This window comes from Oryx dammah, unplaced genomic scaffold, assembly GCF_014754425.2.
Source record: "Oryx dammah isolate SB20612 unplaced genomic scaffold, SCBI_Odam_1.1 HiC_scaffold_25, whole genome shotgun sequence".
NCBI lineage: Eukaryota > Metazoa > Chordata > Mammalia > Artiodactyla > Bovidae > Oryx > Oryx dammah.
The window spans coordinates 46,229,222-46,244,252 of NW_024070209.1; the positions used below are offsets into that span (position 1 = coordinate 46,229,222).

At 50.6% G+C, this 15,031-nt stretch overlaps 1 protein-coding gene across 5 annotated transcripts in view; it reads right to left on the minus strand.

Moving 5' to 3' along the window:
- Positions 1–1,981: 1,981 nt before the first annotated feature.
- The window catches only part of PAX8 (paired box 8), a 65,577-nt gene continuing 52,527 nt past the window's right edge, over positions 1,982–15,031 (minus strand). For 4 of the 5 annotated variants that reach the window (XM_040224249.1, XM_040224245.1, XM_040224247.1 and 1 more), the window contains 3 exons: positions 12,407–12,508; positions 4,539–4,625; positions 1,982–3,119 (listed from right to left, as the gene is read on the minus strand). In XM_040224249.1, the coding sequence (XP_040080183.1) occupies positions 3,043–3,119; positions 4,539–4,625; positions 12,407–12,508 (266 nt within the window). In that variant the 3' untranslated portion in view covers positions 1,982–3,042. The remainder of the gene's footprint in view (positions 3,120–4,538; positions 4,626–12,406; positions 12,509–15,031) is intronic. The other variant, XM_040224246.1, reaches the window with a different exon arrangement.

Genomic DNA, 15,031 nt, shown 5'->3' on the forward strand with positions numbered 1-15,031 from the left:
CCTGCTCTGAGCAGCATCCTGGGAGGCTCAGCTCACCTCCGAGGGGAAAGGGGAGAGCTGAGCCACTACTACCCAGCAAAAGCACCGCCAAGTTCCTCCGTCATTCAGGCTTAGAGAGGCTACCAGAGCACCGGTGTTCCCAGAAAGGGTTTGGGTGTGAATAGAAAGGGTTGCTCTGCAGACTCCTTGGGGCACCAAGCAACTCGAGGTGGTTCCTGGGTGGGGACTGTCTTGCGGAGCTCAGGAACCCAGAGGTCTGGGATCATGAAGAGCCTCAGATATAATGGGATTCAGTCCTGCTGCCATGCCTGAGGCTAGAGGGAAGTCCTGTTACTGAAGAACGAGACTCTTCTCAGATCCACAAGGAAGACACGAGGACCGGCTTTCTTCGTGGGAGGGTCCGCCTTGTCCATACCACCCTCAGTGAGCACTCCTGGCCTCTTTGTTGGGAGAGCCAGGGGGGTCAGAGTCTCTGCCCTCCCAGCCTGAGAGTCCCTGGGGATGAGGGCTTGTTGAGGAATCCCTTCCTCCATCAGACTCAGCCCCAGGTGCTTTTTGCCCAACTGTCAGCATTGTCCTGGGCATCCTGCCCCCCAACCCCGGCCCCGCTCCAGCTGGGTCCTTAATGAAGACGGGCCACACAGACACCAGGCAGCTGCTGATGGGACGAGCACCCTCCTGTGGACAGAGCCAGCCCTTGCGGCCACCACTGTATTTCCCACCTTGTTCTGTGGAATTTCAGAGAAGAGGGTTGTTCTAAGTCCCCACAGTAACTCCCTCAACCCTTCCTGGCCCCGGCTTCTTGACTACCCAGTCTTGCCAAATATTTCGCGTGTGGTCACTTGAGTAACGTCCAACTCTTTGCAACCCTATGGACCGTAGCCTGCCAGGCTCCTCTGTCCATGGGGTTCTCCAGGCAAGAATACTGGAGAGGACTGCCATTAATTTCTCCAGGAGATCTTCCCTGGGATCCAACTCAAGACTCTTACATCTCCTGAATTGGCAGGCAAGCACTTTACCACTAGCGTCACCTGGGATGTCCTACAATATTGCCAAACATTGGGTTGGCCCAAAAGTTCATTCAGTTTGGCCAACCCAATACTTAGGAACCAAGCCAAAAGATATTAGACTCTCAGGGGTAGTCCCTGGATCTCCCTTGGGTCTAGAACCCCTGGTATCCCTGATGAGTGCCCGTGGTGCTAAGCCATAGTGTTGGACTTAAGGTAAGAGGTTTTGATCTACCACTTCCTGCCTCAGGCAAGTTATTTCTTTATTTTCTGAGCCTCAGCTTCTCCATATGTAAAATAGAGCAAATCCCAGGTTCATTTATGTGAGGATCCCATGCAGCTCCTGGTGGCTCAGGCAGTAAAGAATGTCCCTGCAACGCAGGAGACCCTGGTTCGATCCCTGGGTCGGGAAGGTCTCCTGGAGAAGGGAATGGCAATCCACTCCAGTATGCTTGCCTGGAGAGTACCACAGGGGAGCCTGGCAGGCTACAGTCCATGGGGTCACAAAGAGTTGGACATGACTGAGCGACTGACACTCTCAACACTTTCCCAGGCAGCTGAGCCCAATAACTGTCTTCTCTCTTCCCTCCTCTCACACCTCAGGGATCCTAAGAGCTGTTTCTGCAGGCTCCCATGTGGCGCTGTTCCTGGACCTGTCACCAGCCTTCCTGGCTGATTCTTGGGCTTCCTGTAAGTAACAGCAGCCACCACCTGTGGGGAGTCTGCAATTGGTCGGGCACCAGGCCACTTGCTTATTTTCTGCTCTCATTGACTCAGAGATGGAACAATCAAAGCTTGGGGTACGTGGTATGCCTGGTGTCGAACATATCTCCCTGGGGCAGAATACTAAGTCAGGGTTCTCTCGGACAGCAGTGGTCCTTTCAACACGCAGCCCCAGTACGAGTTCATTGGCTGCTAGGCTCTGAGGTTTTCTGGAGAAAACCCTGTGCCTCCTACCCAGTCAACCCCAAAGCCAGAGACCAAGAGCAATGGTTTATTGAGTCATATGGCAATGGTGGGTTGTCTTTTAAAAAAGAAAGAAGCGTCAAGGAGAGAAGCCGGACATGGCAGGGAAACAATACTGAGAGGAAAGGGGTAGTTTGACTTAAGCTGAGGCTCATTTACAGTATTTACAGTCAGGCCTGGTGGGGGCGGGGGTGGGAGCTGTGGGGCCCAGAAAGGGAACTGTAGGTGGGGTTGTGTCAGGGTCTCTCGGTAGCTGTGGGTTTGGCAGGGCTGTTGGGAGCAGGAGGCGGGGTCCCCAGTTACGTGCCTTGTTCTACTCTGGGCAGGGCTGCACTCCACCCTCCAGAGCCTGGGGTGGGGTGGGAGGGGTGCTTTGGAATGTCTGTCTCCAGCTGTAATGGGCTGGTCTGGCTGCCAAGGAGAGGGGTGGATTCTCCACTGCGGGGGAGCCCCTGGGATGGAATTGGTACATTCACAGCAGCAGGTAAGGGGAAGGCAGGCGGCTGACCACCTTGACCACCGGGTGGAGCTCCTGGTTGGCTGGACCCAGGGTTGAGCCCGTGACCAGGAGGGACGAGCAGGAAGAGCCAAGCAAGCTGCGTAGAGAAGGCGGTGCCTCTCAGGGTGGCGGTGGGGGTGAGCCTTCGCACCCACTGTGGCTGCAGGCTGGGCAGGAGCGCTCACAGCCCATGGCCGTTAGAGCGTGTCGACAATGGAGCCACAGAGGCGCCTCGGTGTGCCCCGGAGCCCGTTGTGGGCCCCAAGGGCCATCCCTCTCCAGCCCTCTTCTCCACATTTCTCCTCCGATTCTGTCTCTTTGGAATGGGACAGTCTGTCCCCCTGGGACTCTTGTCCCTCATTAAGGAGTCCCGGAGGACTGGTGGCGTCTCCTCCACCATCGTCCTGTCTCTCATGGTTCACTGAATCAACCACATAGGGAGGGAGCCGCAGTGCTGGATTTGTGGTTATTTTTCATGTAATAAATAAAGATTCCTTTGTGTGACTCTCGGGGGCCTGTCCCAGGCTGAGTCCTCCCGTGGCTCGGTCGCTCCCACTGTCCCCATGGCAACTACAGATGGTCAAAGGCCGTGGCGGTGGTGGGCGGCGCACTCGGCCTTGATGTGGAACTGTAATAATATGGGGAACCTGGACAGGTTCAAAAAAAAAGAACAACAACAACACTGGCGGTCAGAAGAAAAAAATTGCACCGTAGCCTCCCCCTGCCTCTGCTAACCTTTAAGACAGCGTGAGTTAATCATTGATCCCTCTGGCCTATCTGATCATCAAAGATTAACTCCTCTCTGGCCCTTATTTCCTCCTTCTCTGGCCTCACCTTTGAGTTTCTGGCCAGAAGGAGAACAGTGGCTTCTTGCCCCTCCCCTCCCCACGATTCCTTTGACCTTCAGCACCCTTGCATTGAGAGAGGGCAAGCAACAGAAGTTACAACTGGAGCCCTGAAGAATCAAGTACTGACTGGGGGATCACTGGGGTGTTCCCTGGCCTTGCCCAAAAGGCACAAGATCAGAGGATCTTAGGAACCAGGGGGGATGGAAAGCTGACTGCTCAAGGGATACGTGGATTTGAGAGTCTCCTCCAGGCTGCTCTGCACACTCACAGGATGGACGGCCAGGGGAAGTTCCATGGGGAGGGCACATCTCTATGCCCTCATCTTTCTGAGCTGAACTGGACATAAGGGTGGCTTGAACTCACATGGCAAACAGAGCCCAAGTCAGTCAGCCTCCTAGTCATTCCTGGAACATGAGGAGGTAACAGGAGGAGGTGGGGGGGGGGGTCTTGGGAATGGAGACCCTTGTGGTCGGCTGCACTGCACTGCGGCTTCAACAGGGCTCACGTTTCCTCCCAAACCCTCCAGGTCACCCCTTCATGGAGACTCCAGAGGGATCCCTCACGTTCATTTATGGGGCTTGGTTTCCTGATTTCCTTGGTTTCTCAACCCCCCGGCCCAGGGGAAGAGGGGCCAATGAGAAGCCCTGCAGTCCAGTTCATTATCTAGACCTCCATACTGCCCACATCTCAAGCCAAATATCAGGAATATGGTGGAACAGAGGGTCTCTGTGTAAGGGCTTTGGGGCTGAATCATGAGTATTTTTGAGCCACTTAGATGGTTAATGAGAGTGACGGGATGGCACTGTTTGTAATCAGCACGCTCCCCAGCAGGAGGGTTGTTGGCACTCCCCTAGGCACCTTCGAAGATGTGCAGGGGCATAGAGACGTGCCCTCCCCGTGGAACTTTCTTAGCCTATCCATCCTGCAGAGATGTCCCCTCCACCCCCACCCTCCCAAAGCCTGAGCCCTGAATCTTACACAAAACAAAGATCTCACAGACATGGCCTCAGGACAGGGAAAAGTCTCCCCGCCACCTCTCCCCCCAGACAACTTGGTACCCTGCCCTTCCCTGACCTGCTCGGATTATGGATAACACCTGTCTCTCCAGGCCCTCCATCGAACTGGGGATTCCCAGCTCTCAGACCACTTTGGTCCAACCTAGCACCTCCACCTGCCCCGAACAGTGGAGGGCCTGCGATGGCCCCAGAGGCAACTTACTCAGTAAGCTGGAGTTGGGGAAGCGCCAGGCCTCGCTGTAGGAGGAGTAGGGGGTGTGGCTGTAGGCGTTGCCAGAGTATTCGCTTCCTGTGGGAGGCACACAGGTGAGAGACCCATGAGGTGGATTCACGGCCTGAGGGCTGGGACTGGGGGATGAGGGTCTGCAGGCTGGATACAGAGCGAGCCCTGGGGGACAGGTGCAGTCAGGGCAGGGACAGTGGGAGCTCAGGAGACTCCTCCAAGAGCCCTTTGGAGGCCCCTCCATCTGCATTCCTTTGGGGGCCAGTGCCTTTTCCATCAGGGACTAGGGGTACCACCCTGACACAACAGCTCTCACAGGGACCCCAAGAGGTAGATGTTATTATGATGCCCGTTTTCCAGATGAGGAAACAGTCTTAGGGATCTGTAGCTCAAACAGCTGCAGGGTTTGGTGGAATTTGAAAGCTGTGCTGTGACTCCAGGTACCAGGTTCTAATCAGTTCTGCTGCTGCCTGGACTTTCTGTAGAAAGGTCTTTCCAGGAGGGGTCAATGTGAGTGAGAGAGGTTAGAGGTCAAGGAAGGACTCAAGGGAGTATAAACTGTACTGTTGTTTAATCACTAGGTCGTGTCTGACTCTTGCAACCCCATGGACTGCAGCCTGCCAGGCTTCTCTGTCCATAGGATTTTCCAGGCAAGAATACTGGAGTGGGTTGCTGTTTCTTTCCCCAGGGGATCTTCCCAACCCACATCTCCTGTGTTGGCAGGTGGGTTCTTTGTAGCCTCCTTCAATATGCTTTGTTACGGAGCAGGGAGAGAGAGAGAGAGAGTGTGTGTGTATGTGTGGTTGGAGATGGGTGCAGAGGATGAAAGGCAGAAAAGGGGAGGAGCCTGGAGAGCATGTGGGTCCTGAGGCTTCCTCTGAAGAGACTCTTGTCCCATCTCAAACCTGCCACTTGAAGAAAACTCAGCACACGACTTACACAGAGCAAATCATATCACCTGTTTCTGTGAGTAGATTCTCGGCCTCACTAGAATTACTTACCAAAGAAATGACTTGAGAATTCCCTTAAATAACAAAGCAGACCACCGCAATTACTGCTGGAACTCAGACGGAGCTTAAGGTTGGCAAAGCACTTTCCCACACTCAATGCCCCTTTATTCTCACAACTGAGAGGTGCCCATCAATAACGCCAATTTATAGAAGAGGAAACTGGAGTGCAGCATGAGGAAGGAGTTAGCCTCAAATCTCACAGATGGGAAATGGCAGAGGAGAAGTTGACCTGAGAGGTCTTCACTCGAAATTCTAAACCATCCGTTTATGCACTTGGGAGACAGTTCCATCCACAAAGCGAGGTTCCCACCAATCCTGAACTCCAATGAATGTCCACACCGCCTTCCAGAATCTCATCTGCTGTTACAAGCCAAGTGCCTTCTTTGGCTCCTGAACTCATTCCCAGACTCTGGGAGTGGGACTCGAAGCTGCCTGGCTCTGGAGCCGGCCTGCCTGGAGCCAAATCTCTGTGCCCCACTTCCGAGTTGTGCAACCTTGTACAAGTCACTGAGCTGCTCTGACCTTTAGTTTCCTCATCTGTCAAACGGGGCAGATTATTGCCCCTATCTCATGGGGTTGTGGGGAGGATTCAATTCGATAACATACATCAAATGCTTATGGCACCACTCTTGGAACAGAAGTGGGCAAGGAATGTCAGCATTTATGATTTCCCCATTAGGCAGGCACAAAAATAAAGCTCACCAGAGCCCCACATCCATCATCCAACTAGTGTTAAAGCCTGAGTTGGGGTCAGTGGGTGCTGATTTCCTGCCAGAGAGGTAGGCAATTGCACAGGAGGAATGGAAGCGAGGAGGAAGAGCCTGAAGGAGAGGAAGGCTTCTGGGTCCTTGTCCAGGGCATTAGTGACAGGCAGTAACACAAGAAGTTCATTAGGGGCAGGGATTAATCTAACACAGGTCAGGTGAACACAAATACATGGAAGAGAAAGGAGGGAGGAAAAAAAGCAAAGGGATTAAAAAGAGAAAGAAAGAAACTAATGACCTAATCCAATCAATAACCTCAGATATGCAGATGACACCATCCTTATGGCAGAAGGTGAAGAGGAACTAAAAAGCCTCTTGATGAAAGTGAAAGTGGAGAGTGAAAAAGTTGGCTTAAAGCTCAACATTCAGAAAATGAAGATCATGGCATCTGGTCCCATCACTTCATGGGAAATAGATGGGGAAACAGTGGAAATAGTGTCAGACTTCATTTTGGGGGGCTCCAAAATCACTGCAGATGGTGACTGCAGCCATGAAATTAAAAGACATTTACTCCTTGGAAGAAAAGTTATGACCAACCTAGATAGCATATTGAAAAGCAGAGACATTACTTTGCCAACAAAGGTCTGTCTAGTCAAGGCTATGGTTTTTCCAGTGGTCATGTATGGATGTGAGAGTTGGACTGTGAAGAAGGCTGAGCGCCGAAGAATTGATGCTTTTGAACTGTGGTGTTGGAGAAGACTCTTGAGAGTCCCTTGGACTGCAAGGAGATCCAACCAGTCCTTTCTGAAGGAGATCAGCCCTGGGATTTCTTTGGAAGGAATGATGCTAAAGCTGAAACTTCAGTACTTTGGCCACCTCATACAAAGAGGTGACTCACTGGAAAAGACTCTGATGCTGGGAGGGATTGGGGGCAGGAGGAGAAGGGGACGACAGAGGATGAGATGGCTGGATGGCATCACTGACTTGAGGGACGTGAGTCTGGGTGAACTCCGGGAGTTGGTGATGGACAGGGAGGCCTGGCGCGCTGTGATTCATGGGGTTGCAAAGAGTCGGACACGACTGAGTGACTGAACCGAACCGAACAGAACCATTCATTTCACAGATGAAGAAATTGCTACCCAGAGAGGGAAAGACATTTGCCCCAGGCCACATGTTCCCTTAGAACCTGCTAGGACCCTGGCCTTTGGTGCCTCCTCCGGTGCCCTTTCCTGTACTCACAGTGTGATCTGCTTTGTGTGCGGCTGGTGTACCCCATGCCTTCTTGCTTTCAGTGCATCCTTGGAGAAAGCCAATTGTACCTTAGCAATGCTCTCAGGCCTTGACCCTACTCCAGCCAATGCCAACCTCAGCCAGCTCCAAAGGACAGGAAGAAATGTGGAAAACCCAACGTATTTGCCCCTCACTGTGTTGCTTATTCATACATTCACTCACTCGCTCACTTGTTCATTTATCCAACGCACACTTACAGGGTACCTATGTGCTTTGGTCACATAGTAGTGGAGGAGAGGATTGGGCTGAGGAGGTGGTACACCCCTAGGTGCAGCATCCTTTCATGATCACGTCCATCAACCCACCTTCATCCACGGCAGATGAAATGTCCTTGCTCTCATGAGAGGCCAACCTATCCTCTTTGCTCTGCATCCTACCCCACTCACCTTTCCATGGATTGGGCCCTCATAATTTATCCCTTCTCTTCACTCTTTGTCAACATCTCCCTTTCCAATTCATCATTCCCCTAGCCAGCCAGCAGGCTCTGCTATTTTCTCTTTCAAAATTCCTCTTCTTAGCCCACATTTCTCTGCAGCTCACAGCCCTTCTCTGATCCATGGTCTCTGCCCTCACCTCCTCATCCCCCCTCCAGTCAGACCAACGCTGATTCCTTCAAATCCCTACAACCTCTACCCCGATCACTCCAAAGGTCACTTGGCTGACTCTGATTCAGTTCATCACTCCCTCCCTGCCTTTGGGTTTCATGGTGCCAATTCCCCTGGTTTGCCACCTAACCCACTGGCCTTTCCTGCTCTCTTGCCTTGTTGGTTCCTTCTCTGCTATATCTCTAAATGTTGAAGGACCCCAGAGCTTGGTTTGTGAGCCTTCTGTGATTTTCCATCCACATCCTCTTTCTGGTGACCTTGCATAATCCCTTAAGCATTAAATAACAGTCCTGCACAATGGCTGAAATGTATGCCCTAGTCTTTCCTGACTATAGATATACATCATGTGCCTACTGATGTATTAAACTATTTATCTAGGAGGTGTCTCAATCCTAATATGGCCCAATAGAATCCTTGACTTCCATATGCCAAATACTCTACCATTTCCTCTTCTGATCTCCCATATATACTTGCTACCACCACCCATGCCTTTTCCCAAACCTCAAGCCAGGGACTTATCCTTGTTTCCTCTGTCATTAAACCCCTATGGCCAACTCACCAGTAAGTGCTATTAGCTCCACCACCAAAATACATTACATCCTCAACGTCTCTTTTCTCCTCCTTCCCTGCTGCTTCCCTGGCGCATGCCACTGTCATGCCCGGTATCAACCACTGCAATTGTCCCTCCCCTACCTGGTCTCTAGGTGTCCTCTTCTGACTGCCTACCGTCTGATTTCCCAGTGACCCAGGTAGGCTTAAAATTTGACCTCCCTCCTCCCCCCCCCCACTACCAATATCTCTTCACTCTGTAGTGCTTTTCCCACTCACTCGCTGTTCTCAGTTATACTCACACTCTTCCCATGTGTAATCATGCTACACTACTAGTTCCTACCTTTGCACTTGCTGTTCTTTTGGGCTGGGGATGGTCTGCCCCAGTTTATCACTTGGCTGACCACTCTGAACACCTTCTCAGAGAGGCCTCTCCTGATCACCCAATCTAAAGTAGTTATCTTTTCTCCCTGCAGCTCTTTATTACATCATCCCATTTTATTGTCTGAACCAGAGCTTATCACTATCTGAAATTATCTTGTTGCTTCATTCGTTGACTTGTTTACTATACTTTTTTCTCCACTGTTAGGCTGTAAGCTCCATAAACAAATGGACCTGGCTTGGTCACTGCATCCCATACCAGAGAATCTCAACTCCTATTTGTTAAGTGAAAACTGGTAAATGGATGGAAGGATGCAAGGACGGTTGAAAGGATGGATGACAGAAGTATGGATAATGGATAAAAGAAAGGATAGATGTATGAAAAGGTGCATGGAAGGATGAATAGAGGGATAGAAGGCTGAATAGATGAACTAAACGATGATGGATGATGGAAGACAGGTGAATGGATGGATGGGAGGAAGGATGGGTGAAGAAAAGATGAATAGAGGGTTGAACTGATAGAAGAAAGGATGAATGAATTGAAGTATGGATGGATGAATGGAAAGATGGGTGAATAGGTAAATGGATGGATGCATGAATAGAAAAATGGGTAGATGGATGGAAGAAAGGATGGATAAAGGAAAGATGAGTAGAAGACTGAATGATAGAATGATGGAAGGATGGATAAGAATATGCATGCATATATGGGAAAATGTGTGAAAAGATGAATGTATGGAAAGTTGGAGAGACAGATGGGTGTATCCATCTATCGGAGTTGTTGTTCAGTTCCAAAACTGATAAGAGGGCCATTAACAGTATTAACAGGCCAGGAAGAGCAGCAGCAACAATTAGAAGGGAAAACAGAAGATGAATAGACAAGAGAAATCTGTGCCCTGGTCTTACTCCTGTGTTGCTCTCTTGTGCTTCTGATATGATGGGAGGCAGCGTGGTGTAGCAGAAAGAATGCAAGATTTGAAAATCAAAAGAATAGTGTTTGAACAACCCAGCCACTTAGTATGATATGATTATGATCCCCAAGCACACCACTTTGCTTTTCTAAGCTTGATTCCTTATCTACATAAACCTAAGATTATATCAATGCTCCAGTCTTATGGAGAGGATTCAATGAGAAATAAACTTATAGCTACGAATGGCCGGGCACCCAGAAAATGCAAACAAATGATCTCTTCTGTCCTTCTACAACTGACTGAAGACTGTCACTGGCATGCCTTGCTGAGAGCATTTTGTATCTATCTAGAACACAGTAGGTGCTCAATGAAAGTTTGATTTTAATGGAAGAAATCCCCCTTCAATCAGTCAGGAGATTGTAACCACTGGTAAGAAATGGACAAATAGTTTTCTACCAAAAAAATTCCTTGAGAATTCATTTGTACCGCCGAGTTACTAGGAACCAAGGGATGCGTTTAAATAACACTGCATTTTCTAAAAACTGATTTGCATGAGACTTACTGGGTGCCCATCCACCTTGCCAGGAAAACCCCCTCTGGGAATTCACTTGTGGTCCACGGTGTACTTGTGTTATTATTATTTCTTTTTTCTGCAACACCCACTCAGGATGAGGTCTTTAGAGAAACAACCAACCTGGGAGACTTTGATGAGAGCCTGCGCCTCCCAGCTACCTCACAGGTCACACTCTGGGCCCCAGGAACCCTGTGCCCTGGGCCTGCCCCCGGGAAATGATTCATAATTAAGAGAAAAGCCCTGGGCTTTCTGTCTCTTCCTCCTCCTCTAAGCAGGCGGCAGGGAAAGGTGGAGAGGTTGGAAGGGGGATGGGGGCACTGACTGGAGCCTGGGATTGTGATTGAGAGGCCCCATTATCCACACTCTTAAAAAAATAACCGAATCTTTTCCTTTTTTATCTTGACCAATCTCATTTCACGCTCCAGAAGAGGAAGGGAGGGAGGGAGGGAGTCTGGGGCCAGGAGGGAGAGAGGAGTCAGTATTCTGTATTTTCAACGCTGCATTAAGCACATCGCCACGGTAACCAGGCAGCAACAAGTGCCAGCTCAGCGGGTTCCCAGGGAGCCCAGAGCCTCCTTCCCTCCCTCCCTCCTCCGTCCCCTCCCTCTGCCCAGGAGCGCCCAGCCCACCTGCCTCGCACAGGGCGCCCACAGTGGGTGGCTGGTAAAGAATAACCCCTGCTGGTGGGGGAGGGGAAGCAGGCCTGGGTGAAGGCCTTGAGTCTCTGGAGTCAGAGGCAGGTAGGCTGGTGGGGAGAAGGGGGGTCACAAATGCCCTGATTCAGAGCCTCTTCCAGAAGCTCCAGGTCCTCAGACCTCTCTGGGCAGTGCAAAGGGCTCTGAAAGTGTCAGTTGCTCAGTCAGGTCTGACTCTGCAACCCTATGCACTAGCCCTCTAGGCTCCTCTGTCCATGGAATTCTCCAGGCAAGAACAGTGGAGTGGGTAGCCATTCCCTTCTCCACGCAGGGACTGAACCCAGGTCTCCTGCATTGCAGGCAGATTCTTTACCATCTGAGCCCCCAGGGACCCTATGTGTATGGCTCCACCCTACCCGTTCTGAGGTTCTTCCTGTAGGGTTCCTAAAAGTATGAGAGGCACCCAGAGAAACTCCCACTGTTCTCACTTGTCCAGACCTTGATACCCCAGGTCACTGCCGGGTGATGATCACCCTGTCAGACAAAGAGACCCCCAGGACTGTTGGGGAGGATTCCAGGACTGTCCAAGTGATGATGGAGACAAAGTCCTTGCTCATCTCACACTCTAGTACCTTTGGAATACTTAAGCCATGGGTCCTGACTGTGCAGGGTTGAATGAATGTGAGACGTGAAGGATATTTCAATCATCTTCATCGCCATCATCACCAACACCATTCACACTCATATTTTTCAGAAAGGGTAAACCAGGATTCATCAGAGGTAAATAACTGGGAGACCACAGGGTGCTTAAGAGCTGGGCTTGGGTTTACCTCCATTGTTCTAATGGCTCCCAGATGACTCTCTATGAAGGCTTACTGAATCACTGGAACAAATAGCAGAGCTCTGATTTGAATGTTAGTCTGTCTCAGTCTCTCCCTTTGCATCATGATGGGAAATAGGGAGCCTCTGGGAAGAAGCGGGCTGAGCTGGAGGGAGAGTTAAGGGACCAGGACTGTACTGGGGTCTTTTCTCCAGGTGTTAACAAGAAGCTACATCCCTTGGTCCATCCTTCAGTGTCCTTCAGAAAGTCTATGCCTGGGGCACACCCTACCTCTTGTACCCTCTTGCTCCACCTGTGGCCACCACTTCCTCTTTACAATGTTTCCCCTCCTGCCCAGCCCCACCCCTTACCTGCCACCATGCCTGCGATGGCAGAAGAGGCATAGCTGCCCTGTCCACTGGTGGGGATGTGGGGTGGGTATCCAGGCAGTGTGGGGCCCACCATCTCTCGCCCTGAAAAAATACAGCAAAGCATTATCAGGCGGGCCACTGTGGGCTCCTGTACTTACTGTCTTGCTCCGCGGAGGCTCTGCAAGCCTGCCTTCTGTCATTCCCACTCTCTCCCCAGCCATTCTCTGGGCTTACTTCCTCCCTCCCCTCTCCTTCTCTGAGCCCAAGCTCCTCTCTACTCAGTGGACCCTCACCAGGCCACGGGCTCCACCATGTAGGGGAGGCCTGGCTATTATAGGCCTCTATTATTCCCTCTCCTCCAATGATTTTATTTACAAGAATCTTAGTCATCATCATGGTATTGGAGAGAGGCTGGGGGCTATGTCTTCTAGGTCTTTGTGGTCCCCTGTGGCATTCGCATAGCAGCCAGCACAGTGGGCCGAAATAAACACATTACAGGCCACTGGCCACTGGCCACCCTTTCAGCCCCAGCTCCCAGGAGAACCAAGGTCAAGGCCCTGTGAAGGGGTGGCAAAGGGGTGGCTGGTTGGCCGATCACCGTCCTTTTCTGGACCTGTGGCAGACATTGTTAATCAATCACCGCACTCTTTGCCTCTGAGCCAGAATGCGGTTTCTGCTCCTCAACCTGGCCTTGCGGGTGGATATAACATATCAGAGCTGCAAGGGACATGAAACATGTTGCTATTCCTGACCTGGAAAGGAGATGTGGGCTGACAAGCAGTGTTTACACAAGCCTGTGAACCACTGACATCTATCCATGCCATTCCTGAAAAGAACTCTTTTCAGCAAAACAGACAAGTATCCCTCTCTTTGTTTATCTATAATTTGCGGGAAATATTCTGGCCTTGGTGACACGGGGGCTGCTCTGTGAAGTTCTGATGTTCTGGCTCTGCCTCTCCTCTCCTTCAGGTAGTCAAGCCTTCCCATTCTGGAGACCCCATTTAACCTGGTGATTTCTCTCCATCCACACCACGTGCCAACAACCACAATCCTCCCCGACCCGTGTCCCTTCTTTCATGGCCCCATGTCTGGAAGGCCCACAAGATCCTCCCTCATCCAAGGATTCTTGACCAGGTTAAAAGACATCCCAATCTGCCTAGATATGAATACTGTCCCAGCATATATACAAAGAATGCACATTTCACTCTCTTCCCTCTCAAAACACCCCATTTGATGATCAAATCATCTGGTTGTCTGAGTTCTTGGTGATGTTTATGAGATAGATAGGAGGTTTTCCAACCTCATCCCCGTTGACACTTGGGGCCAGATAATTCTCCGTGACGGGGGGTGGAGGTGGGGGGAGGCTGTCTCGTGCATTACAGGATGTTGGACAGCATCCCTGGGGTCTACCCTCTAGATGCCAGTAAGTTCCCACCCAGTGCAACAACCCGGAATGTCTCCAGATATCGTCACATGACCCCAGGGTAGCAAAATCACGTCTGAATGAGAACTACTGGATTAGATTATCACCATTTTATCAAAATGCCTTTACCTCTTTCCACACTGGGGGCTGCCTTTTCTCCTAGGACCTACATGGATTCCCTGTGAGCCTCCGTCAACCAGGTTGCCAAGTCCACCCCACCACGGCACTGTTTGCCCAACTTTCCCTCCATCAGCCCCCCACCCCCACCCCTGGGGTCCGTCTTGTGTCAGACCCTAGGGGGTGCCTAGCAACAGTGGAAGAGAAGGTACCTCTCATGGAACCCTGTAAGTTGTCAATACAGCAGTAACTGCCTCCTTACCTCTATTTCTAGAGATTCCTTGAAGACAATTCATTCATTTGACAAATATTGATTAATCCTGATATCCTGGGCACTTTAAGAAGCACTTGGGGATACAGTAGTAAGCAAGAATGTAAATACAGCAGTAAGCAAGGCTAGGCGCTAAGTCAAGGAAGGACAGACTGGGAGGGGTACTGGAGCCAAGGCTGGGGGGCTCAACAGACAAGACCAGGCCTCCTGGACTTCCACCCTTCCTCTAGGGGGAAGGGTCCAGAAATCAGAGGACTTCGGTCCTCATTCTGCTTCTACAACTCATTTTCCAAGTGCCCTTAGACCAGCCACCTACATGCCCCAAGCCTCAGCTTCTTCACATGTAAAATGGGGGAAAAAATAAATAAATAAATGAGAGTAGCCACACACACCTTATTACTATTACCATCATGTTATCAGCATCATTCAGAGTCAAAAGTTTCATGCCACAGGAGCACACTGATTCATGCAATGGACACATTCTATGAGTTATTACCTGCCAAGGGAAACCTTACAGAATAAATCCTATTGGAAAGAGCTATCGGTGTTCATGGTTCAAAGCTGTGTGAATGTTTTGGTAAAAATGAACACCACCCCGTAAATTCCTAATTTGTTTTGAGCATGCTGTCTGGCAGTGGTTGGTGCTGGACCAGAGAGGGACCCGCTGGAATTTGACAGATGCATTCAGTTCACTTGCACAGGCCTGAACAAACGAGGGCTTGGCAACATAGGTGAGAGAAGAGGAACTTCAGTATAATGAGCAGGAGAGGGGGACACAGGTAGATAATTGGATCTTTCTTTAAAAAAGACTGCA